The sequence below is a fragment of the Lycium barbarum genome, chromosome 12 (genome assembly GCF_019175385.1).
Source record: "Lycium barbarum isolate Lr01 chromosome 12, ASM1917538v2, whole genome shotgun sequence".
NCBI lineage: Eukaryota > Viridiplantae > Streptophyta > Magnoliopsida > Solanales > Solanaceae > Lycium > Lycium barbarum.
The window spans coordinates 82575371-82598481 of NC_083348.1; the positions used below are offsets into that span (position 1 = coordinate 82575371).

General features: G+C 38.3%; 3 protein-coding genes and 1 pseudogene across 3 annotated transcripts; 1 reads left to right on the top strand and 3 right to left on the bottom strand.

The window, feature by feature from the left end:
* Positions 1–693: 693 nt before the first annotated feature.
* Positions 694–2780, bottom strand: LOC132624545 (phospholipase A1-II 1-like). The gene is made up of 2 exons (XM_060339309.1): positions 1944–2780; positions 694–1283 (listed from the first exon to the last, which is right to left on the bottom strand). Exons 1-2 carry the CDS (start codon positions 2778–2780, stop codon positions 699–701), a joined length of 1422 nt encoding a protein of 473 aa, XP_060195292.1. The 3' UTR covers positions 694–698.
* An 892-nt stretch (positions 2781–3672) lies between these two features.
* LOC132624850 (phospholipase A1-II 1-like) lies at positions 3673–5787 on the bottom strand. Its single transcript, XM_060339581.1, has 2 exons — positions 4976–5787; positions 3673–4449 (listed from the first exon to the last, which is right to left on the bottom strand). Exons 1-2 carry the CDS (start codon positions 5603–5605, stop codon positions 3832–3834), a joined length of 1248 nt encoding a protein of 415 aa, XP_060195564.1. The 5' UTR covers positions 5606–5787; the 3' UTR covers positions 3673–3831.
* Positions 5788–11440: 5653 nt separating this feature from the next.
* On the bottom strand, positions 11441–22995 carry LOC132621564 (uncharacterized). Its single transcript, XM_060335886.1, has 6 exons — positions 22749–22995; positions 20843–20926; positions 17552–17767; positions 14001–14226; positions 12413–12628; positions 11441–12219 (listed from the first exon to the last, which is right to left on the bottom strand). Exons 2-6 carry the CDS (start codon positions 20879–20881, stop codon positions 12035–12037), a joined length of 882 nt encoding a protein of 293 aa, XP_060191869.1. The 5' UTR covers positions 20882–20926; positions 22749–22995; the 3' UTR covers positions 11441–12034.
* Positions 21121–22666, top strand: LOC132621563 (26S proteasome regulatory subunit 4 homolog B-like; annotated as a pseudogene).
* Positions 22996–23111: the final 116 nt, after the last annotated feature.

A 23111-nucleotide genomic window follows, 5' to 3' on the forward strand; every position in this document is an offset into this window, starting at 1 on the left:
AAATATGATCAATGTCTAAATCGTGTTTTAAGGTTCTCACATGCATTAAGTCGTCTTCCAATAAAAAACACGGTGAGGTCAAGGGTGTTTATTTAACTTCTAAATCACCCCAACATTAAATATATAGCACTGCATTTGACATCTCATGAATAAGGCTCTGTTAAATTCAAATAATTAAGGTAGAAAAGAATAATCAAAACCCCTTAGATTCCTCTCCCTGAATCCAGGTTCTATTTCCTTGAAAAAGAATTAACATTCATCATCAGGAAAATAGGGATCAAACAAGTTATTGAATGACTATATGATTCATTCTCTTTAATTTCATTAGAAATTTGTTACAATAAGATTTCCTTATCCAAAGAAACAAGATGACAATTAAAACATTGTTAACACAACCCGTGATCTTAAGGATGTAAACATAGCCTCTACCCAGTGCTCCAATCAGCCTATTTTGACCATGTGTTTCTTTAGTTAATATTAGATATATTTTCAGAATTATACACATAATATATCGAATTTAGTCGAGTGACCATGTGTTCATGTGATCCAAAATTTATGCATAAATTCGCCCCTAGATATATCTAATGTAATTATGATTACTTGTGTAATATTATCCACGCATCACGAGTTCTAATACTAGCTAAGGTAGAAAAATATTAAAACATTTAAACTTCTGGATCTATTTCCTTGAAAAAGAATTACAAATCATCATCTTCATGATCCATGAGAATCCAAGATCCATTTTGCTGTTGAACCATTCCTTTATTCTTCACAACCCACCATGAAGTTGGTACACCATATTCATCTTTTAACGTGTCCAAATACTTGTTAACAAGTGAAATATCGCGTTCCACTTCTAACTTGAACCCTCCTTCGGATCCTTGCGTTCCAGCAATTCCATGCAAGTAACATTCCAGGTTATGCCAAGTGTTATCATCTCCAGGATCTTTTAGATAGCCCGATTCCCTAGTGTCAATGTCTAATTCGATACCAACTTCTGAGTAGCCAATCAACGGACAATCTGGAATTATATCTGGAATATTTCGGACTCTCAGAGCTCGAAGATATTCGAGTTCTGAGAAGTTTTCCTTGAAATTTTCATCTCCCACCTTTGGACTTGCAAATAGAAATGCAGTGACTGGAACTCCCTTGTTAATTCCATTGAAAACAATATCTACTGCATTTAGTGTCGCGAGTGCTGCCCCCATGCTATTCCCTATTACAGTTATGGTAATTTCTTCATTCTTGTATTGTTCCACCAATCTTTGAACTTCACCAAACACCTGAAAAGGGATTTCAAAGATTATTACTCCAGTCGTTCCAATTTAAGTGACATGACAGTTTGACTCGTCAGGTGTAATTAATGAAGAAATTTGGAACTTATAGTCTAAAACATGACATAACTTTTGTATGGCTATAAAAACTTCTCATTGTGGATCGAATAGAAGGTCGAAAGTTAAATTATTTTTAATATAGAACTGTGTCCTTTTTTTTTTTTTTTTTTTTGGAACGGACTAATAAGAAAATAAGGTAACATAAACAGGAATCACTACAAGAAAGTATAGAAATGGCAACAAAAAATTTAATATTTGGCAACAACTTAGTTTTAAAGAATTTTATTTTGTTGCCATAGTATTGATTATTGTTGCAAAAAGTACTTTTGGCAACAACAAAAAAAGTTGTTGCGCGTTGTTGCAATAACAGCCGTTGGGAAACGTCTATGCAATAATTTTTTTTTTTGCTGCCAAAAGTACTTTTTGCAACAATAATGAATCTATGGCAACAAAAAAAAAATGTTACCAAATGTATTTTTTCTTGTAGTGAATGGAGAGAGTGATATCGACTCATACTTTTGTTACACATGATTAATACGAATCAAAAACTATATTGCTAGCCCTTCATGCCAAAAAGTTTTGTTTCTTGTTAGAGGAAGATGAATATACCTGATCTCTAGCACTGGCTTTATTGAATGGTGATCGTGGATCATCTGAAGTATAAATGGAATACCATCCTTGATGAACCCTAGGTTCAGATTCTTCACCAAATATTATAGGGGCTGAGACTTTAAAAAATTCAAAATCACTAATCCATTCCAAAGCCGGAACACTGCCTCTCCATGCAATCACTATATCCCTTCTTCCTAATGCAATTTTCCCCTCATCAGTAGCCACAGCAACAAAACCAATCCAATTTGACTCTTTACTCCAAGCTTCCCTTGACAATGATTTTATGATGAATGCTTCTGGAACATGTATTGATGATGTCGCGTAAAAATATTTGGTTACCTCATACTTGAATGGATTCGACATTGCAATCCCCGTTTGAGAAAAGAGGTTCTTCTTAGAGTATCTGCAACTTCCAGCGTACTTAGAGGCCTTGTCGTTGTTGAAGGCGTCTCGAGTTGCTTGTGCCATTTCCCCGTAGTGAATGAGGTACTGACGAAGATCATTGTCAAGTGGATCTAATAAGCCTTCCCAATTGTTACTCCCACTAAGAAGGCTCCATCTTTGTGCTATATTGCCCTTATTCTTGTTTGCATTTTGCATCTTTTCTATTGTTTCCCTTGGGTTTTTTCTTGGTTTGAAGCAGTTGAACATTTTCCTCTTATAGTATTCTTGTTTTTGTTGGACCTTTAAATATCCTGAAGGTTGGCAAAGCTTGTGACTTAACTTCCTTGCTTTTAAATTCCTTTTTTCTGTGTACAAATGTGATATCTTCTTCCCATATGTATGATGACTGATGAGTCCATTGGTCATATAGTACCAAATTGCATCTTTCATTTATCTTTTGAAGTTTTGGTGTTGCTTTTCGTTTTTCCCATTCCAAATTCAGGCTGTCACGCTGACATTGCGTAACAGAAATTTTAAGGAAAATTGAAAGGAAATGCTTGACATTTTCAAAAGGCAATGCATGAATCCCATATGTTCATTTTGAACAATTCTCACTCATGTTATTTCTGTGGAGAATATTGAGCGTCACTATATGACATTCAAAAGCTTTACCCTCGTTTTCTTTTTCGTCCAAAAGATTTTACTCAATAATCTCTATTTTGATGGTAACAAATGATACAGTACTATTTTGTAAAAAAGTCAGCATTTTTCATTGCCTTGAACTTTGAAGCATAGTAGTTGCTTATACTTGGAGGTCGGAGTTGGACCACCAAATGTATTATGAATAAGCTTCTTTCTACCTCTTTTGTTTTCCTCTTCTCCATAGCCAATTTTTTCTTTTTTCCAGAGAAGCAATTAGAACATATAATATACGCAGTACAATATAACGTAATTACGGTTAAATAATATCAAGAGCGCAGAAAATAAATTGTAGCAAGCCAGTGATATGTATGAGCATTCCAACTTGTAATATTGTATTATGTATACATACTTTTTGTTCACGTAGAACAAAGAAATGGTCATTTGAGCTAAAAAATAGAACAATGAAATTACAAAAGCTGAAGTTGGAATACCTAAATCAACCCATTTAATTGGGCAGCAGCTTTGTCGTTAGTCCTCACACATCGGATTTATTGGTATAGCTAACTGGCTAGCTCTCTGTTTTACTTATTTTTCAAATGCATTATATTTTTTTCAAGCGATATCTTCTCACTATCTTATCTTATCTTCAAGCTTAACATATGGTCGTATTTCATGCGTATAAATTCATCAAGTCAGCACGGAAGGAAGAAGGACAAGTACATCTGAATGAATTAAAAGCATCCATTGTACTGCAACAAGAAAATAAAAGCAAAGACATAAAGGGCTATGACCCACTGCAGACAATACCTAATGTAATAGGTTTACGATAACAACCTGAGATTAGATAACAAATCGAAATCTAGAGTAAAAAATCAGTGTCATCCTCATGATCCATGAGAATCCAAGATCCGTCTTCTTGTTGAACCATTCCTTTATTCTTCTCGATCCACCACGACACTGGCACACCATATTCATCTTTTAACGCGTCATCTGCCTTATTCATTAGAGCAATATCCCGATTTATCTCCAAATTGAACTCTCCTTTTGGTCCTTGTGTTCCAGCAATTCCATGCAAATAAACCTCCAGAATATGACCATTTACGTTTTTCTTCAAATACTTCGACTTAGTAGTATCAATTGAAAGTTCAGAGCCAACTTGTTCATACACTCTCCAGTCATTTGCAGAACCATCGACGAGTCCGCGATCTGGCTTCTCCGAAATATGATCAGGAGCATTGCAAATGCGCAATATTTGAAGATTTTTCAATTTCTCATAAGCTTTCTTGAAATTCTCTTCTCCGACTCGTGGGCAACCAAATACAAATGCCGTCACTGGGAACTCCCTATTGACTTGGTTGACAACTATGTCAATAGCGCATAGTGTGGCTAATGCTGAACCCAAGCTGTGGCCTGTAACAGTTATGCTAACTTCCTCGTTCTTGTATTGCTCCAACAACCTTTTAACTTCATCAAGAACCTGTTTGAATGTAAAAATACAAAACGGAATTTTAATGAGTATCACCTGGAAAGTTGCTTAAGATATACTTCCTCAATTTCCATTTGTTTGTCTTACTTTCTTTTTAGTAAGGTTAAAAAAGAATGTCTCTTTCTTTTTGTAACAACTCTTTAATTTCAACTTCCCATGACCAGTGGCGGAGCCAGGATTTTCAGTAAGGGGGTTCAAAAATATGAAGAGGTAAACATACGAAGAAGCCAAGGGGTTCAACACCTACCATATATACATAAAAAAATAATTTTAACCTTCAATATACACTGTAATTTTCTGTCGAGGGGTTCGGATGAACCCCCTCGGTTACACTTGGCTCCGCCCCTGCCCATGACATGTTTAAAACTAGAAGATTAAAAGATATTTTGGTACAATGTACATATCTATAGTTTAAGACCACAAGATACAAAAGTCTTTTATTTTCTTAAACTCCGTGCCAAGTCAAAACCAGACAAACAAGTTGTAACCGAGGGAGCGTATAAAAAGATTGTCATACCTGATCTCTAGCACTGGTTGTCCGATTGTATTTTGAAGCCTCGTTAAGAGAAGTATAAATCGAGTAAAAACCTTTGTGTATAAGAACGTTACCCGTATTTTCTCCAAAGATTTTTGTGGGTTGGATCAAGGATACTTTAAAATCATCATTCCATTCTGAAGAACATATAGTGCCTCTCCAAGTAATTAAAATGTCTCTCCTCCCTAATGGAACTTTACCCTCATCAGTGGCAACAGCAACAAATCCAATCCAATTTGATTCTTTGATCTTTTCAGTTTTACTTGAAGCTGCATACAAATATTTGGTCACTTCATAGTTGTAGGGGTTGTTTTTGTCGAGCCCCACTCTTGTGAAGAGGTTCTTTTTCGAGTATCGACTTGTTCCTCTGTACTTTGAAGCTTTCTCATTATTGAATGAGTCGTAGATAGCTTGAGGCATTTGGCCATAGTGAATAAGGTATCGTCGAAAATCGTAATCCAAAGGGTCAAGTAAGCCCTTCCATTTGTTGTTGCCACTCAAAAGCTCCCATCTTTCTGCTATATTGTCTGTGTTTTGGATCCCCTTTTTCCTTTTGAGGCAGCTCTTGATTTTTCTACTTAGAACCTCCCATCCTTTGTTAATGCATGCCATTTTTCTTCTTTTGATTAAATATGCAGTAAATATGAACCTCTGTTTTCGTCCTCTAAATTATAGTTTTTTGCTATTCGAGATTCGAGCTGCTACTGAAGAACGTGGCATTCAAAATTATGTGGGGTACAATATATCGGAGTATTACATTATTATAAGAAATACAACTGGCTACAATGGGTGATCTGAGTCTTGCCACGACTACCGAGAAGTACTATTTCCACCCACCACCCCCCCCCCCCCACCCGTCCACCACACACGCCATACAGCTCTTTCAACCAATACGGAGTATTAAGACAATTTTACATTAACACTGAAGTACTCCTCTTCTGAAAACAAATGTACCACACATAAACACTTCATTGCCATGTTATGTTTTAGCCTTTCTTGAATGTTAATCTTCAAGTAAACTTAAGTGATTTTTGCTTTACAAAAAATAGTTGCAGTAAAAGTGATGAGTGGACCATCCATTAAATTAACCCAGAAAAAATCAGATACTTTGAATAGTTGTTACTTTTGAGTGAATCTTTATTGCCTTCAGAGAAAATGGAAATCCCACAAGTTGAAACCTTTTCTTTTCAATTGACACGCTACCAGTTGTCGTTTGAAATGAAACAAAATAAAGATTTAAAGTCCACTTTTGATTTACGTTTGACACAAATAGCCACCATAGCTTTTCGAATAAAAAGAGCAACATAAGAATAACATGACGCTGCTGAGAGCCTGAGAACAGTATGAAATTTTGAAGCTTTATAATTAAAACGCTACAAGCTAATAGCCTTTTGGTGATAGCAGAATTATAGCAGTTAGAAGTGAAGTCCAGGAATCAGTTAGCATTTAAAAGTTAGTTGGTCATGTCAGCAGTTGGTTAGTGAAGTCCAGGAATCAGTTAGCATTTAAAAGTTAGTTGGCCATGTCAGCAGTTGGTTAGAAGAAGTTAGTTAAGCAGTTTCAAGTTAGTTCAGTAGCTGATTCATTAGCTGTCAATTAGCTGTAATTAGTCAAGTAGTTAGTAGATATTTTCATTGTATTCAACAACTATAAAGCATTGTAATTGAAGGATTCCAATCATCAATATACAGATTCATAAATTCTCTCTCTAAACTTCTATTCTCTTCTATTCTATTCCAATTCTTCTGGTTACATTGAACTGTCAAATTCAAGTACTCAAACCTAGAATTCTTGTTGAATTTTTGTATTTGAGTAACATTGGTATCAAAGCTTTCGAATCCTTGGATCAAAATGACAAAATCAACTCGTGCAACTGAGAACTCTAACAGTGAAGTGGGTGAACTTCGTGAGATGATGCAGAAAATGTTAGCAGAAATGAGCACCTTAGCTGGTGAAGTTTCAACACTAAAGAAACTTGATCAGGTAGTGCTAGAGATGAAGGAGAAATTGACAAATCCAGTGGTCAATTTGAGGGATAAATCTCCTATGGCAAGAGAGGAAATTCCAGAAGGGGTAAGGCAGTTTGAAGGAACCTCGAGGCAAGCTGAAGGTGGAAGACAATTTGAAGGACCTACTAGACAGTTTGAGGAAAGATTCCAAAGAGAAAGGAGTGTTAGCAGCTACACAAACCACAGTTCTCAGTTTTCAAGGTGGTCAAAATTGGAGTTTCTGAGATTTTCTGGGGAGGATCTTAGTTCTTGGTTGTTCAGAATTGAACAATTTTTCCACATGGATAATATCTCTAGGGAAGATAAAGTGCAAATTGCATCAATGCAGTTTGAAGGAGAAGCAGTGCAGTGGCACATTTCTTACATGAAGTATAGACAGTACTTACAACCTCCAACATGGACGGAGTATGTAATGGCTTTGGTAGAAAGATTTGGGATAGATTATGATGATCCAATGGAGGAGATTAAGAAGGTTAAACAAACTGGAAATGTGAAGGATTATCAGGCTGTTTTTGAGAAAAATTTGACAAGGGTCAATTTATCTCAAGAAAATGCCATCAGTTGTTTCCTTGGAGGGTTGAAACATGAACTTAACATGGCTGTAAAGATGCAGGGACCACAGACCTTGTCTCAGGCTTACAAGACAGCAAGGATGCAAGAAGCTTATCTTGCAGCCATAAGGCAAGGAGGTGGCACTGGAGTTCAGACTCAAACTAACACAAGAAGGTATGGAGATAAGAAGTTTCAATCCAAACCCCCATTATTACCAACTCCAACTTATGGAAATACAATGCCATATAAAGGGGTTAATAGAAGAACTCTAAGTGTGGAAGAGATGAATGACAAAAGGGCTAAGGGACTCTGTTATTTTTGTGATGAAAAATATGTTCCTGGTCATAAATGTAAAAATTTGAAGCAGTTGTATCTGCTAGAAGTGGAAGAAGTGGTACCAGTAGTGGAAGAACCAAGTGAAGATGAGGTAATGGAGTTAGAGGAACAACAATTACAATTACCACACACATTGGAGCAAATGGAGATTTCAACTCATGCTTTGAATGGAACATTGGGATATAGGACTATGAGGGTAACTGGTTATCATTCAAAGAAACCACTCCACATTTTGATTGATACTGGAAGTTCTCATAATTTCATTGACCCTAATGTAGTTATGAAGCTAGGGTGTCAAATCAAACCTACTCTACCAAATGTGGTGTCAGCAGCTAATGGTAATGCAATGAAGGTGGATCAGATGTGCACCATTTCTTGGTTGCTGCAAGGAGTGGAATTCTCAGCTGAATTCTTACTCTTACCTTTAGGCTCTTGCAGTATAGTATTGGGGGTCCAATGGCTATTGACATTAGGAGATATCAAGATGAACTTTAAGAACCTTACTATGGAGTTTTGGTATGAAGGGAAGAAGCACTGTCTTAGAGGATCTGGAAACCAAATCACTTCTCCAGGAGCTGGAAAAATAGCCAAAATATCAGGTAATCAATCTGAGTTATGCATGATACAAGTTGTCCCATCTATGAACACTGAATTTCAATGGTATGCCTTAGAGTCTACAACTGATCCAACTACTGATACTAGATTATTAGACTTAGTACATGAGTTTAAACAACTGTTTGAAGAACCAAAACAACTACCCCCATTTAGAGGTGTTTTTGACCACAGAATTGTGTTGAAAAGTGGTACTGAACCTGTCAATAAGAGACCATATAGATATCCTTCTGTTAAGAAAGACATCATTGAAGAAATGGTTCAGCAGATGTTGGATCAGGGAATTATTCAGCCCAGTTGCAGTCCCTTTGCTTCCCCAGTTGTGTTAGTAGGGAAAAAGGATGGGTCTTGGAGAATGTGTGTAGATTATAGAGACCTCAATAAGTTCACAGTAAAGAACAAATTTCCTATCCCTATTGTTGAAGACTTACTTGATGAGTTGGGAGGTTCAAAAATCTTTTCTAAGATTGATCTTAGATCAGGTTACCATCAATTAAGAATGGCAGTAGAAGATGTACCAAAAACAGCTTTCAGAACTCATTCAGGACATTTTGAATACTTGGTCATGCCCTTTGGCCTTTCAAATGCCCCTGCCACATTTCAAGGCCTCATGAATGTTGTTTTTCACAATTTTCTTAGGAAATTTGTATTAGTGTTCTTTGATGATATATTGATATATAGTCAGTCAATGGATGATCACTTAGTCCATCTTAAGGCGGTATTTGGAGAAATGCAGAAACATCAACTTTTTGCAAAGGAAAGTAAGTGTTTCTTTGGAGTACAAAGGATAGAATATTTGGGTCACTTCATCACTCAAGAGGGAGTATCCACTGACCCTCAAAAGATTGAAGCAGTTAGGAAATGGCCACTTCCTACAACCATCAAACAGTTAAGGGGTTTTCTGGGGTTAGCTGGTTATTACAGAAGATTCATACAAGGATTTGGAGTCATTAGCAAGCCATTAACTGACTTGTTAAAGAAGGATAAATTCAAATGGGTAGATGCTGCAACTGTTGCATTTGAGAGATTGAAGGTGATGCTTACTCAAGCTCCTGTTCTAGCTTTACCAGATGCAAAAAAGACTTTCATTGTGGAAACTGATGCAAGTGGCTATGGGATAGGAGCTGTTTTGATGCAGGAAGGTCATCCTATTGCATTTATCAGCAAGGCCTTATCACCAAGACATGCTGCTATGTCTGTCTATGACAGGGAATTATTGGCTATTGTCCAAGCTGTGACTAAATGGTCTCAATATTTGCTTGGTCAAAAGTTCATTATCAGAACTGACCAAAAGGCTTTGAAGTTTTTAATGGAACAAAAGTTACACACAAACTCTCAATTGTCTTGGCTCACTAAGTTGATGCCATTTGACTATACAATTGAGTACAGGCAAGGGGTGGAAAATAAGGTTGCTGATGCACTTTCTAGAGTAACTGGTGCTGAATTGATGTCATTGGTTCTTTCTGCCAATAATACTGATCTGTTGCAGGCTATATCTGATAGTTGGGACTCAGATACTGAGTTAAAATACTTGATTCACCAGTTGCAAACACAGGCTGGTTCTCATAAACAGTACACTTGGCAACACCAACAACTCAGGAGGAAAGGCAAACTGGTGGTGGGAAGAAATTTAGGCTTGAGAAGGGAGATCATTACTCTTTGGCATTCATCTCCTCAAGGTGGGCATTCTGGCATTGAAGCAACTCTGAAGAGATTATTGACCTTGTTTTACTGGAAAGGCATCAGATATGATGTCAAGGACTTTGTGTTGAAGTGTGACATTTGTCAGAAGAACAAGTCTGATTTGGCAGCTTACCCTGGGCTGCTACAACCCTTGCCAATACCAGATGTTGTTTGGTCACAAATAAGCATGGATTTTGTTGATGGTTTGCCTAAGTCCAAAGGCTTTGAAGTCATTTTGGTGGTAGTTGATAGATTGAGTAAGTATGGACATTTCATTCCATTGAAACATCCTTACACTGCTCAATCTGTAGCCAAGGAATTCATGGATGTTATTGTAAGGTTGCATGGATTCCCTGATACCATAACTAGTGACAGAGATGCTGTATTTTTGAGCTCTTTTTGGCAAGAATTGTTCAGTTTACAAGGAGTTCAACTAAACACTTCTTCTGCATATCATCCTCAGTCTGATGGTCAGACTGAGGTGCTGAACAGATGTCTTGAGACTTATTTGAGGTGTTTTTGTAATGAAGATGCTACTGATTGGTTCTCTTGTCTAGCTATGGCTGAGTATTGGTATAACACATCACATCATTCAGCCATTCACACTACACCTTATGAGGCTCTATATGGCAGACCACCTCCCTTACATTTGCCATACTTACCGGGGGAGTCTGCTTCTGCAGAAGTGGATCACACACTACTCAACAGGGAATTGAAGTTACAATTACTCAAACACCATTTGTTAAGAGCTCAGTTGAGGATGAAACAACAGGCTGATGCTCATAGAAGTGACAGGAGTTTTGAGGTTGGTGATTGGGTGTATTTCAAAATTCAACCTTACAGGCAGAGGACTGTTACAAATCAGTCTTTCCACAAGCTATCTGCCAAGTACTATGGTCCATTCCAAGTCATCAAGAGGGTGGGTCCTGTAGCCTATACTCTCCTATTTCCAGATTCTGTGAAGATTCATCCTACTGTGCATGTGTCCTTGCTCAAGAGATGTCATGAGGTGCCTAGTTTGATCACTTATCCTCCTTCTATTGACATTGCTCATCCACATTGTCCTGAACCTGAAGCTATTCTTCAGAGGAGGATGGTTAAGAAAGGTAATAAAGCTGTTGCACAAGTGCTGGTTCATTGGAAAGGGTTACCATCAGATGAGGCTACATGGGAATACTACAATGCTCTAAAGATCAGATTTCCACAGTTTGACTCAGTTGATCCTTGAGGTCAAGGATCTCTTTTGGGATGGGAGTATTGATAGCAGAATTATAGTAGTTAGAAGTGAAGTCCAGGAATCAGTTAGCATTTAAAAGTTAGTTGGCCATGTCAGCAGTTGGTTAGTGAAGTCCAGGAATCAGTTAGCATTTAAAAGTTAGTTGGCCATGTCAGCAGTTGGTTAGAAGAAGTTAGTTAAGCAGTTTCAAGTTAGTTCAGTAGCTGATTCATTAGCTGTCAATTAGCTGTAATTAGTCAAGTAGTTAGTAGATATTTTCATTGTATTCAACAACTATAAAGCATTGTAATTGAAGGATTCCAATCATCAATATACAGATTCATAAATTCTCTCTCTAAACTTCTATTCTCTTCTATTCTATTCCAATTCTTCTGGTTACATTGAACTGTCAAATTCAAGTACTCAAACCTAGAATTCTTGTTGAATTTTTGTATTTGAGTAACATTTGGGCAATAAACTGATACAGTAAGTTTCTGTGCCAAGAAAATCCAAAAATATACACCAAGGCATTCTTTTTTCGAAACTGGTAACTTTAATACACCAAGGCATTCTTAAGGCAGAGCCATCCTGCAGGTCTAAGGTGATGAATAGTGGGGAACTCATTCTTCATTATCAATATTTCGGGATTACCTCATACTCATCCAAGGACTTATTGCAATCTTCATTTACAACAAATTCAACAGGTTCTGCAACTATGATTTGTGCACGATGCTCTACAGCTAACCTCATGAAACCTCGATACATTTGGATTTTTGCACCATAAAGAAGTAGAATGCTACCTGGCTCCACCAAGTCAACTACATAATAAAACCAAAACTATGATCAACACAAATTATGCTAATAGCAACCAAAATTTGTGACTATCATTTATTCTTCCTTGATAGTAGAGAGCTAGATGGAGCAATCTAGGACTCGGACTGCAGTCAGCTCATTAAAAATGAGCTATGCCAAGGCAACAGAAAGAAAAGAGAGAAAGAAGATTGACATTACCTTGTTCGTTACGAGAAGTGAATATGATAGTTCCGGTTTCATCTCCAACAAGGCTCTTAGCTACACGTGTGATTCGCAATTGAGAATAATACACATGTGAATGGGACTGCTGCTCGGTGTTTTGGCTCTTGTCAACCACCACCTCAGTACTTAGGACCTTGACAATTAGATTCCTGCCCTCGGTTCCTGGCTTCAGCTGATCCACCTTGACAAATGCTAAGTAGAGAAAGTGTAACTTATTACAGAGGTCCATACTTTTCATATACCTCTATTACATCAACACATATTTTTCATATTCCTACTAGAGAGATGCATACTTCTCATATATTTCTAAAGCATTTAACACAGCCATACTATTTTCTCTCAAAGGTACCAAGGATGGCACCTAAAATCCACACATACATAATTGTAGGCCAGTGGTCTTCCTACATAGAGGGAAAGGAGCTGCATGAGCTTTATGAACAAACAAAATGATAATGGTGGTGTTCACTATTCAGGTCACTTACGTGCACCTCGACTTTCCTTAGGTACCTCCATCCTTCCACCAGTATAATTACCAGGTAACTTTGACCACCAAAGCTTAAGCAAATGAGAATAATCAATAAATTACTACTCTCTTTTGTCTCCATAGAGACTTGAATCCTAGTCTCCAATGGTGTTTATTTAAGAAAAAATTAAACATGGCACTACTCATCTATTTCATCCACGGTACTCCCTTTCCCTGTAGTGTCCCAGTTACAACAACATTGATCCCATGTTTCTCGTATCCCATTGATCCAATAAATAATATGGCCAACAAAGATTCATATATAAAAAGGGCAATCAAACAACAAAAATATGGTACGTTCTTTAGGGAAGGAATCTTTAACTTATTTTCTTCTTCCATTTCAATCCAAAGTGTAGGCCGTGCTGGCCTAGAATTCTGCTCCTAGATAGGTTGAAATTTTATGATCATAGTAGCTTTTGAGCTGTGCGAATAGCAATCATCTAACTAGCAAGGGTGGTCGAATTGGCTGCGCAAAGGATCTCCCATATGGGGATCTCAGGTTTGAAACCCCCTACACGCTTTCTCGGTCAGCTTGCCTAGTGCAATTTACCTTTGTTGCGTGGATTGGGGCTATTACACTGGAGCGGGGTTTACCCTGTTGGGCACCCGAAGGGTAGCGGTTGTGGGTTCCCTTGTCATAAAACAAAAATATCAACCATCTAAAAAAATGTGATTTTAGATTCTCATTCATAATGCCAGAGGCAGAGGGAAGAGCCTTAGCTAAAATTCTTGTCCTCATTTGCCACCAAAAAAAAAAGTAGAATAATAGCCCTATTTTGAACAATCAAACTTCCCCAAGTATAGTACAAAGCTTAATACAGTTTCCTTATTTTGCTACCAGATTCTTGACTCGATTACTATACAAAATTGGTTTTGGTGTTCCTCTTGATCTTATCTGGCAAGTTAACAGTCACTCAGAGCCGATTAAAAAAGTGTTTGTAAGACTTAAAACACTTGAAAGAAGGTTGAATCGAACCTACAAGCTGAAGGAGAATACAGCAATTGCAGCATAAATAAGAGTATAAGACACTCAAAGCATACCTGTATCTTTGATCTTTGCCTCCAGTTTTTTCCCCATTAAACAAATGGCTTCTTTTAGTGTAGCTTTCCTACCTTCCTCAAAATTCCAAAGCTGATGAGTCATGGTTCTGCCCTTCATATTATACTCTTCGTTTTCTGTCAAGGCTATAACAACAGCTAAATATACTTCATATCCCCACTCTTTCCTCAGCTGCTGGAGCTTCTTGTCCTCTTTGTCTATCATTTGCTGAAGCACAAACTATGGTATTAAGGAGGCTCAAATTTGAAATCATGAAATCTAAATAGAAAGACTTCACTTGATGTCCCAGAGGGAACATCCGGTAAACAGTTCAGTTGGAATTCCAGGGAAGGAGAGAAATTCAAACAGAACGAATTGTACCAATAACTTGATTTTAGTTAATTAGACCATAGAAAATAGAGAAATCAGTTTGAACATAAAAATTTTGTTTCACCGTTTCACTATTGCTTCATTCGACTACGTGAATTACTTGACTTTGAAGAGCGTATGTTCTGATATTAAGAAACCAAAGTTTTCCGTTTCAGTTGGACAAGTGACAACATATTGATAATATCTCTTCAAAAGATGAAATTTAAACAGGTAAAAGGAAAGAAGAAAGGATTCAGATAGAGAAGAAGGAGAGAAATTCAAACAGAACGAATTGTACCAATGACTTGATTTTAGTTAATTAGACCATAGAAAATAGAGAAATCAGTTTGAACATAAAAATTTTGTTTCACCGTTTCACTATTGCTTCATTCGACTACGTGAATTACTTGACTTTCAAGAGCTTATGTTCTGATATTAAGAAACCAACATTTTCCGTTTCAGTTGGACAAGTGACAATATATTGATAATATCTCTTCAAAAGATGGACTCAGATAGATTTTTTACTTCTTAGGAAGGATGATAAAGGTTTGTGCAAAGATTGTAAGGTCATTCCGAGAGACAACCTTACAACCCGACATAAGCTCTTGGTGATGGATTTAGGGATCAAAATGACGAGGAAGAAGAGGGTCGGGGATGATCGATCTAGGATCAGATGGGGGAGTTTGACCACGGCTAGTGCCCTGGAGATGGAAGAGAAATTGAAGGATATGAGGGCCTGGGATAGTAGTGGGGATGCGACCAGTATGTGGGATAGGACGGCTAGTTGTATTAGGGTTGTAGCAAGGGAAGTGTTGGGAGTCTCGACAGGTAGTCGTGGTCGGCATCGAGGGGACTGGTGGTGGAATGGAGAAGTGCAAGGGAAGGTGGAAGCAAAGAAGATGGCGTATGCGAAGCTGATAGAAAGCAAGGATGAGGTGGAGATGTGGACGAATAGGGAACTTTATAAGATAGCGAGGAAGGAGGCGAAGTCGGCGGTTTCGACGGCAAAAACGGCAGCTTTTGAACGCCTCTATGCTGAACTAGAAGAGAAAGGTGGGGATAGGAAATTGTTCAGGCTAGCCAGGGTGCGAGAGAGAAGGGCGCGCGATGTGGATCAAGTGAAGTGCATTAAAGATGAGCATGGAAAAGTATTGGTAGAGGAGACTCTCATTAAACAGAGATGGCAGTCATATTTTCACAAACTCTTGAATGAAGAAGGGGAGAGAGACATCGTGTTGGGAGATTTGGAGCATACAGGGAGGCGTCACGATTTTGGGTATTGCAAGAGTATTAAGGTCGAGGAGGTTAAGGGTGCTGTCCGTAGGATGCGCAGGGGAAGAGCGACCGGACCTGACGAGATCCCTGGGGAATTTTGGAAGAGCGCGAGCTCGGCAGGTTTGGAGTGGCTGACTAGGTTGTTTAATGTCATCTTTAAGACGGCAACGATGCCCGAAGAATGGAGGTCGAGCGTAATGATCCCTCTATACAAAAACAAGGGGGATGTCCAGAGTTGCGAAAACTATAGAGGTATCAAGCTACTAAGCCATACTATGAAAGTGTGGGAAAGAGTGGTGGAGATGAGGGTGAGGAGAGGCGTGTCTATTTCAGAGAACCAGTTCGGATTTATGCCGAGACGCTCAACTACAGAAGCCATTCATCTTGTGAGGAGACTGGTGGAGCAGTATAGGGAGAGGAAGAGGGACTTGCATATGGTATTCATCGACCTAGAAAAGGCTTACGATAAAGTTCCAAGAGAAATCCTATGGAGATGTTTGGAGGCTAAAGGTGTACCTGTAGCATACATTAGGGTGATCAAGGACATGTATGAGGAAGCCAAAACTAGAGTAAGGACAGTAGGAGGGGACTCAGAGCACTTTCCAGTTGTGATGGGGTTGCATCAAGGATCAGCTCTTAGTCCGTTTTTATTTGCCTTGGTGATGGATACATTGACGCGACAAATTCAAGGTGAGGTGCCATGGTGTATGCTTTTCGCGGACGACATAGTCCTGATCGATGAGACTCGTAGCGGAGTTAACGCTAAGCTGGAGGATTGGAGACATACCTTGGAGTCTAAAGGATTTAAGCTGAGTAGGACCAAGACAGAGTACTTAGAGTGTAAGTTCAGTGAGACACCCCATGAGGTTGGCGTGGAAGTTAGGCTTGGTGCTCAGGCCATCCAAAAGAAAAGTAGTTTCAAGTACCTTGGGTCTATCATGCAAGGCAGCGGGGAGATTGACGATGATGTCACACATCGTATTGGGGTAGGGTGGATGAAATGGAGGCTAGCTTCAGGAGTGCTATGTGACAAGAAGGTGCCACCACAACTGAAGGGCAAGTTCTACAGAGTGGTGGTTAGACCGGCTATGTTGTATGGGGCGGAGTGTTGGCCAGTTAAGATCTCTCACGTTCAAAAGATGAAAGTTGCCGAGATGAGAATGTTGAGATGGATGTGTGGGCACACTAGGAGCGACAGGATTAGAAATGAGGCTATTCGGGATAAGGTGGGAGTGGCCTCGGTGGAAGACAAGATGCGGGAAATGCGACTGAGATGGTTTGGGCATGTGAAGAGGAGAGACATAGATGCCCCAGTGCGGAGGTGTGAGAGGTTAGCCATGGATGGTTTCAGAAGAGGTAGGGGTAGGCCAAAGAAATATTGGGGAGAGGTGATTAGACAGGACATGACGCAGTTACAGCTTACCGAGGACATGACCTTAGATAGGAAGGTGTGGAGGACCCACATTAGGATAGAAGGCTAGTATTTAAGTCTCCTTATTAGTAGGCACATTATAATTTCTTGTGCTTTGATTTATGTTATTATTTGCTACTTTCTGTACTTTGATTACTCTATTTTATCTGTGCCGCTTTCGTGATTTGCATTTCCATATCGCTTTGAATTCCTTGATTATCCTGTTTTACTGTGTCGCTTGCATTATTTCATTGCAATATCGTTTTAAATCTTTTAACCTTATCTGACCCCCTTTTTATGCTTCTATTGAGCCGAGGGTCTCTCGGAAACAGCCATCCTACCTTGGTAGGAGTAAGGTCTGCGTACATTATACCCTCCCCAGACCCCAAGATTTGGGATTTCACTGGGTTGTTGTTGTTGTTGTTGTTGTTGTTGTATCTCTTCAAAAGATGAAATTTAAACAGGTAAAAGGAAAGAAGAAAGGATTCAGATACATACTGCTCTAACTTCCCCATTTGAGGTGATAGTTCTGAAAGGATGCCATTTGGCGTCTTCAACAGCTGCCTGCCAAATAGAACACACTTCTGTCGATTTTTCCTCGGCAACTTGACGCGAAAATTTCTGCTTGCATGCAGTGCGTAAAGGATAACTATCAATGACACCAAATTTCTTTATGCCAATATCCATGTTACTGTTGCACAGGTCAGAAAGAACCTGCACAAGAGAGAAAACATCTCATTCATTATCTCATAAATTTATAGTGGAAAGTGAAATAATAAGATGGTTTTCAGATCGATTGCAAGCGCAAACGCTATTAATCCATGCGTCTGAAGAAATTACATTCAGCAAAGCTACACAAGCCAGAAAAGTGTTTCATATAGTCATCAATAGAACCCATGTTGGATAAACAGATAGGCCCTCTGACTTTTAACACAATCTTATAATGGTGACAGTTCATACATATGCTTCTTGCAACACATTTTCGTAGTGGTGACACTCAATTCGTGTATCTCTTTAACCTCATCATCCATTTAAATTGAAGAATAGAACACAGACGGAGATATTTCTACCTCGATGTTCTCCACACTATAACCGAAAGCATCCAACAGACAAGCAAAAGGGAAACATTACTATCACAAACAAATGGTGGTAAGGAAACAGGCAATGAACAGGTATTTTGCAATGGTTAGAGCCTAAAGAGCGACACAGTTTTCTACACTCAAATACCTATAAATTTTTGACATGCGACCCTCTTATATATGCTCATTTCTGATGAAGTTAACCTGTTGCGGAGTGTTCATGAACTTATACGCAGAAGGTCAAAACAGGTAAAAATTTCCAAATATATGCTACTATTATACTACATTAACGTGTATTAGATTCAATATAAATGCTGCTATCAAACTTCAGATAGTTAAAACCTTATGTGCATATTTTAAAAGTTACCTCAGCCCATAGTCTCTAGAATTAATAGCCACGGTACTTCTTCCAACCATGAAATAGAAAGAGAATTAACCTACATCCTAGGAAATGGACTTCCTCAAAGTTGCACAGTCTTGAGTAAAAAGAAGAACAATTTTTTTATTTTTTTTATCAATTAGAAGAAAAATAAGTTCTTCTTCAAATAGTAATTTAATTGCTACAAAAATCAAGAACACCTGTCAGATAAACAGACAGTAAAGCTTGCAACATACTTGAGAAATCGCCGGTTATTTAGAATTTACTTTGTGCATAGTTACATCAGGAACATATTAAACCAAGTTTCAGTAAGAAAAAAGAAAGAATAGATAGTTCATGCAAAATGCATGAGACTATAACCATTGTGTGATGATTTAGGGGTTTTGACATCGGTAATTTTTCAGAATGAAATCCTACACCAAATTCTTTTGCTTTCTAAGGAGAGTGGTATAGACACTTTTTACATATATAAGCAAACAGAGGAGAAGGGAAAATAAAGAAACACAGGACAGAAAGTTGTTGGCTTAGATGCTGTATATTGGCTTATTCTGAGCATCAATAGCATATTTTCTGAGAAAGAAACCATGGTAACTTGATGTCTGATCTAATCAGCAGTTTTAAAATGAATTTTAAGGCGTAGCTGTAGAAAACATATGCTCCAAAAGAATGTCCAAAGACCCATACTCTAATTATCTCTTTTCGAGCTTCTACTAGCTCAGCAGTCTCGCTTTCTTTGCCCTTAGGCTGCTTAGCTAAAGTTTCCCAATAGTTTATTTCCTCGGTGAGCTTTTGCATAGTTATTGTCAACTCTTTCACCTTTTCCTTGGGTTCTTCGTCTTCAACTTGGATCTCCCTTAAAGCTCTAATAGCTTGCTTATACGTCCTAACTTCCTTCGTTTCAAGCTCCTTCTCAAGCATGGCTATCTTACTCATTGCAACTTCCTTCTCTACCTTACGCTCAGCATTAGTATGCCTTTTGAAATCCTTAAACTTAGTTCTTAGCTCCTCCTCCTTTCGAAGCAGAGCATTCTTATACTTTCCAAATTTCTCTTCCTTAGTATCAAGCTCCTTCTCAAGCATAGCGATCTTACTCATTGCAACTTCCTTCTCTGCCTTAAAGCTCAGCATTAGTATGCCTTTTGAAATCCTCAAACTTCGTGCTTAGCTCCTCCTCCTTTCGAAGCTGAGCCCTCTTATACTTTCCAAAGTTCTCTTCCTTAGTACTTAGCTCCTTCTCCAATAAAGCTATCTTCCTGGCTGCATCTTCTTTCTCCTTCTCAAGCTCCTCCATCTTACTTGATGCAGCTTGTTTCTCCTTCTCAAGCACAGCTATCTTACTGAATGCAGTTTCTCCCTCCCTCTCAAGCAAGGCTACCTTATTCTCTGTATGATTTTTTTCCTTCTCAAGTTCATCTGCCTTAGTCACTGCAGCTTGTTTCTCCTTCTCTAGCGCAGCGATCTAACTGAATGCAGCTTCTCCTTCCCTCTCAAGTTGAGTTATCTTGTTCAATGCAGTTTCTTTGTCCTTCTCAAGCTCAGCCATCTTACTCAATACAGATTCATTCCCCTTCTGTAGATTAGATAATCAAAGCCATCAGAAGCTAAATCATATAATGACAATATAGCCTACTAGCGATCTTCAATTTGAAGTGGTTAAAAATCTAAGACCAGCAGCATTTACACACCTCAAACCCTTCAACTTTTATTCCAATGCTGTTTATGGCTAAACCATCAGTACAAGCGTGATTAAGGAAATCCAGTCTTGTGTTAGCCTGTAAGAGATTTAGAAAAATCCAGGGAAGACATTAGCACCCTTGTTCCAAATTCTTTGCGCAAATTTGAATTTGATGGAGTTCAAAGAAGAATATTACTCCCCTTTTCCAATTTGTTCCACACTTTTTTTCCCACCAAAATGTCTAAAAGAAATACATTTCTTTAATAAGTCAAATTCATTAAACTAAAGAAAGTTCAAACTTTGATTCTGATACATTTCAGTGACAAACTAAATGTTCAACAATTACTTCAATAGTTTTTCTCGATTATCACTGATATGATATACAAGTCAAACTAACATTTTAAACTCTATTTTCATTCAAAGAACATATTATTTTAAGACCACTATATAGTACATAATATTGCAAATGGGGTTGTTTCCATTTTTTCTATATCTGTTCTGTGGTACCCATGTCAGTGCACCTCCACTCTTCCAACGGGTACGCCTACTAGAGGTACGAGGTAGTTTTGTCCACTAAGGCTAATACACATGGAAATAAATCACCAAGTGTTTTCTTGTTGTACTTTTGTGTGTCAGTTAACTTTATCAGTACTTACATTGGTGTTTGAACTTTCAGACATTGTGATGATCTCCATTTCTGGGTAACCTTCTCTTTGGTATGTCAATCATCAAAATGCAACCTGAAATTATGCGGAGAGCTATGTGTGAAGCTACTTTTTTTTTTTTCAGTTTGCACTAACCAAGTGTGAGCCACAACAAAAACCCAAAATATCCTTAACCTATTTCCAAACCTCTCTGTGTGAAGCTACTTTTTTTTTTTTTTTTTTTTTTTTTTTTTTTTTCAGTTTGCACTAACCAAGTGTGAGCCACAACAAAAACCCAAAATATCCTTAACCTATTTCCAAACCTCTCTTCCTCTCTACTCTCTTCTCACTCACAGCAAAAAATCATGGGTCAAGGAACGCCCGGTGGTCTTAACCGGCAACTACCCGGTGACCGGAAAAACGACGGTGACAACAAAAAGGAGAAGAAATTCGAACAACCTGCACCCCCTACACGTGTCGGTCGCAAACAACGCAAACAAAAAGGTCCCGAAGCTGCGGCTCGGCTCCCAACCGTAACGCCATTAACAAAATGCAAGCTTAGGCTTCTTAAACTTGAGAGAATTAAGGATTACTTGTTAATGGAAGAAGAATTTGTTGCTAATCAAGAAAGGTTAAAACCACAAGAAGAGAAAACTGAAGAAGATAGATCTAAAGTTGATGATCTACGTGGATCTCCTATGAGTGTTGGGAATTTGGAAGAACTTATTGATGAGAATCATGCTATTGTTTCGTCTTCTGTGGGACCTGAGTATTATGTTGGAATATTGTCGTTTGTTGATAAAGATCAACTTGAACCTGGGTGTGCTATTTTGATGCATAACAAGGTTCTATCTGTTGTTGGGCTTCTACAAGACGACGTTGATCCAATGGTGTCTGTCATGAAAGTTGAGAAAGCTCCATTGGAATCATATGCTGATATTGGTGGATTAGATGCCCAGATTCAGGAGATCAAAGAAGCTGTTGAGCTGCCTTTGACTCACCCTGAGTTATACGAAGACATTGGTATTAAACCTCCTAAAGGGGTCATTCTGTATGGAGAGCCTGGAACGGGCAAAACCTTACTTGCCAAGGCAGTTGCAAACTCCACTTCAGCAACTTTCCTACGTGTTGTGGGAAGTGAACTGATTCAGAAGTATTTGGGAGATGGGCCTAAATTGGTCAGGGAGCTCTTCAGGGTTGCTGATGATCTCTCACCTTCAATTGTCTTTATTGATGAAATTGATGCAGTCGGTACAAAAAGGTACGATGCACACTCGGGTGGTGAACGAGAAATTCAGAGGACTATGTTGGAACTGTTGAACCAGTTAGATGGTTTTGATTCCAGAGGAGATGTAAAGGTGATTCTTGCAACAAATAAGATTGAGAGTCTGGATCCAGCCCTGCTTCGGCCTGGTAGGATAGACAGGAAAATTGAGTTCCCTCTTCCTGATATTAAAACAAGGAGGCGCATTTTCACGATACACACAGCAAGGATGACATTGGCTGATGATGCAATTTAGAAGAGTTTGTTATGACTAAGGATGAATTTTCGGGTGCTGATATCAAGGCAATATGTACTGAAGCTGGATTGCTCGCTTTAAGAGAGCGGCGTATGAAGGTTACTCATGCAGATTTCAAGAAGGCCAAGGACAAGGTCATGTTCAAGAAGAAAGAGGGAGTGCCAGAAGGACTTTATATGTAATCATAATGTATCACTTCTGGTCATCTTTGTCCTCGACTTGATTACTCTGTTTTCGGTTAAAACTTTAGTTCGCTTTATTCATGTTGATGTTTCTGGTCTCCTGGCGAAAACATAACATTAGTACATTGAGAACCTCTGGTTGGTTGTCAAAAAAAAAAAAAAAAGTGTGAGCCACAATAAGGAAAAAAAAAAAAAACTAAACGAAAGTTGACTGACATTTATCATCAAAGAAGCAATCGTCTATAGTGTCACCTTTTTCATCAGCAGGTGGAGCTTGGAGAATTTCAAGGAAAGAAAAGGAGAAAACCTGTTGAATTTTGAAACGCAAACCCTAAACTTTTATTCCCTGTGCATCAAAGTACTAGTACATGCATTTGTTATAATGTATTATTTGAATTAATGTCTTTATTAATTTCTGTATTGAAGAGACAGTAGTAGAGTATCTGCCGGCTGTATTACTTCATGCACTACTCCTCCGTTTCATAATAATAAGAGGTATTTTTGGTTCATGCATACCCTTAAAAGAAATTGCTTTTTCAAAAAATTAAAAGCGTTTTTACTCATTTATCTCTAATTAAA

Excerpts from the sequence above, each read along its gene's own strand:
- LOC132624545 (XM_060339309.1), bottom strand. The coding sequence starts at position 2,780 with ATGAAAGATGCAATTTGGTACTATATGACCAATGGACTCATCAGTCAT. Across the intron at positions 1,284-1,943 it reads AAGCCAGTGCTAGAGATCAG|GTGTTTGGTGAAGTTCAAAG; the intron begins GTATATTCATCT and ends ATCCCTTTTCAG.
- LOC132624850 (XM_060339581.1), bottom strand. The coding sequence starts at position 5,605 with ATGGCATGCATTAACAAAGGATGGGAGGTTCTAAGTAGAAAAATCAAG. Across the intron at positions 4,450-4,975 it reads CAACCAGTGCTAGAGATCAG|GTTCTTGATGAAGTTAAAAG; the intron begins GTATGACAATCT and ends ACATTCAAACAG.
- LOC132621564 (XM_060335886.1), bottom strand. The coding sequence starts at position 20,881 with ATGGAGATCATCACAATGTCTGAAAGTTCAAACACCAAT. Across the intron at positions 17,768-20,842 it reads CTGAAAGTTCAAACACCAAT|GTTCTTTCTGACCTGTGCAA; the intron begins GTAAGTACTGAT and ends TCTCTTGTGCAG. Across the intron at positions 12,629-14,000 it reads GGCAAAGATCAAAGATACAG|CATTTGTCAAGGTGGATCAG; the intron begins GTATGCTTTGAG and ends TTCTCTACTTAG.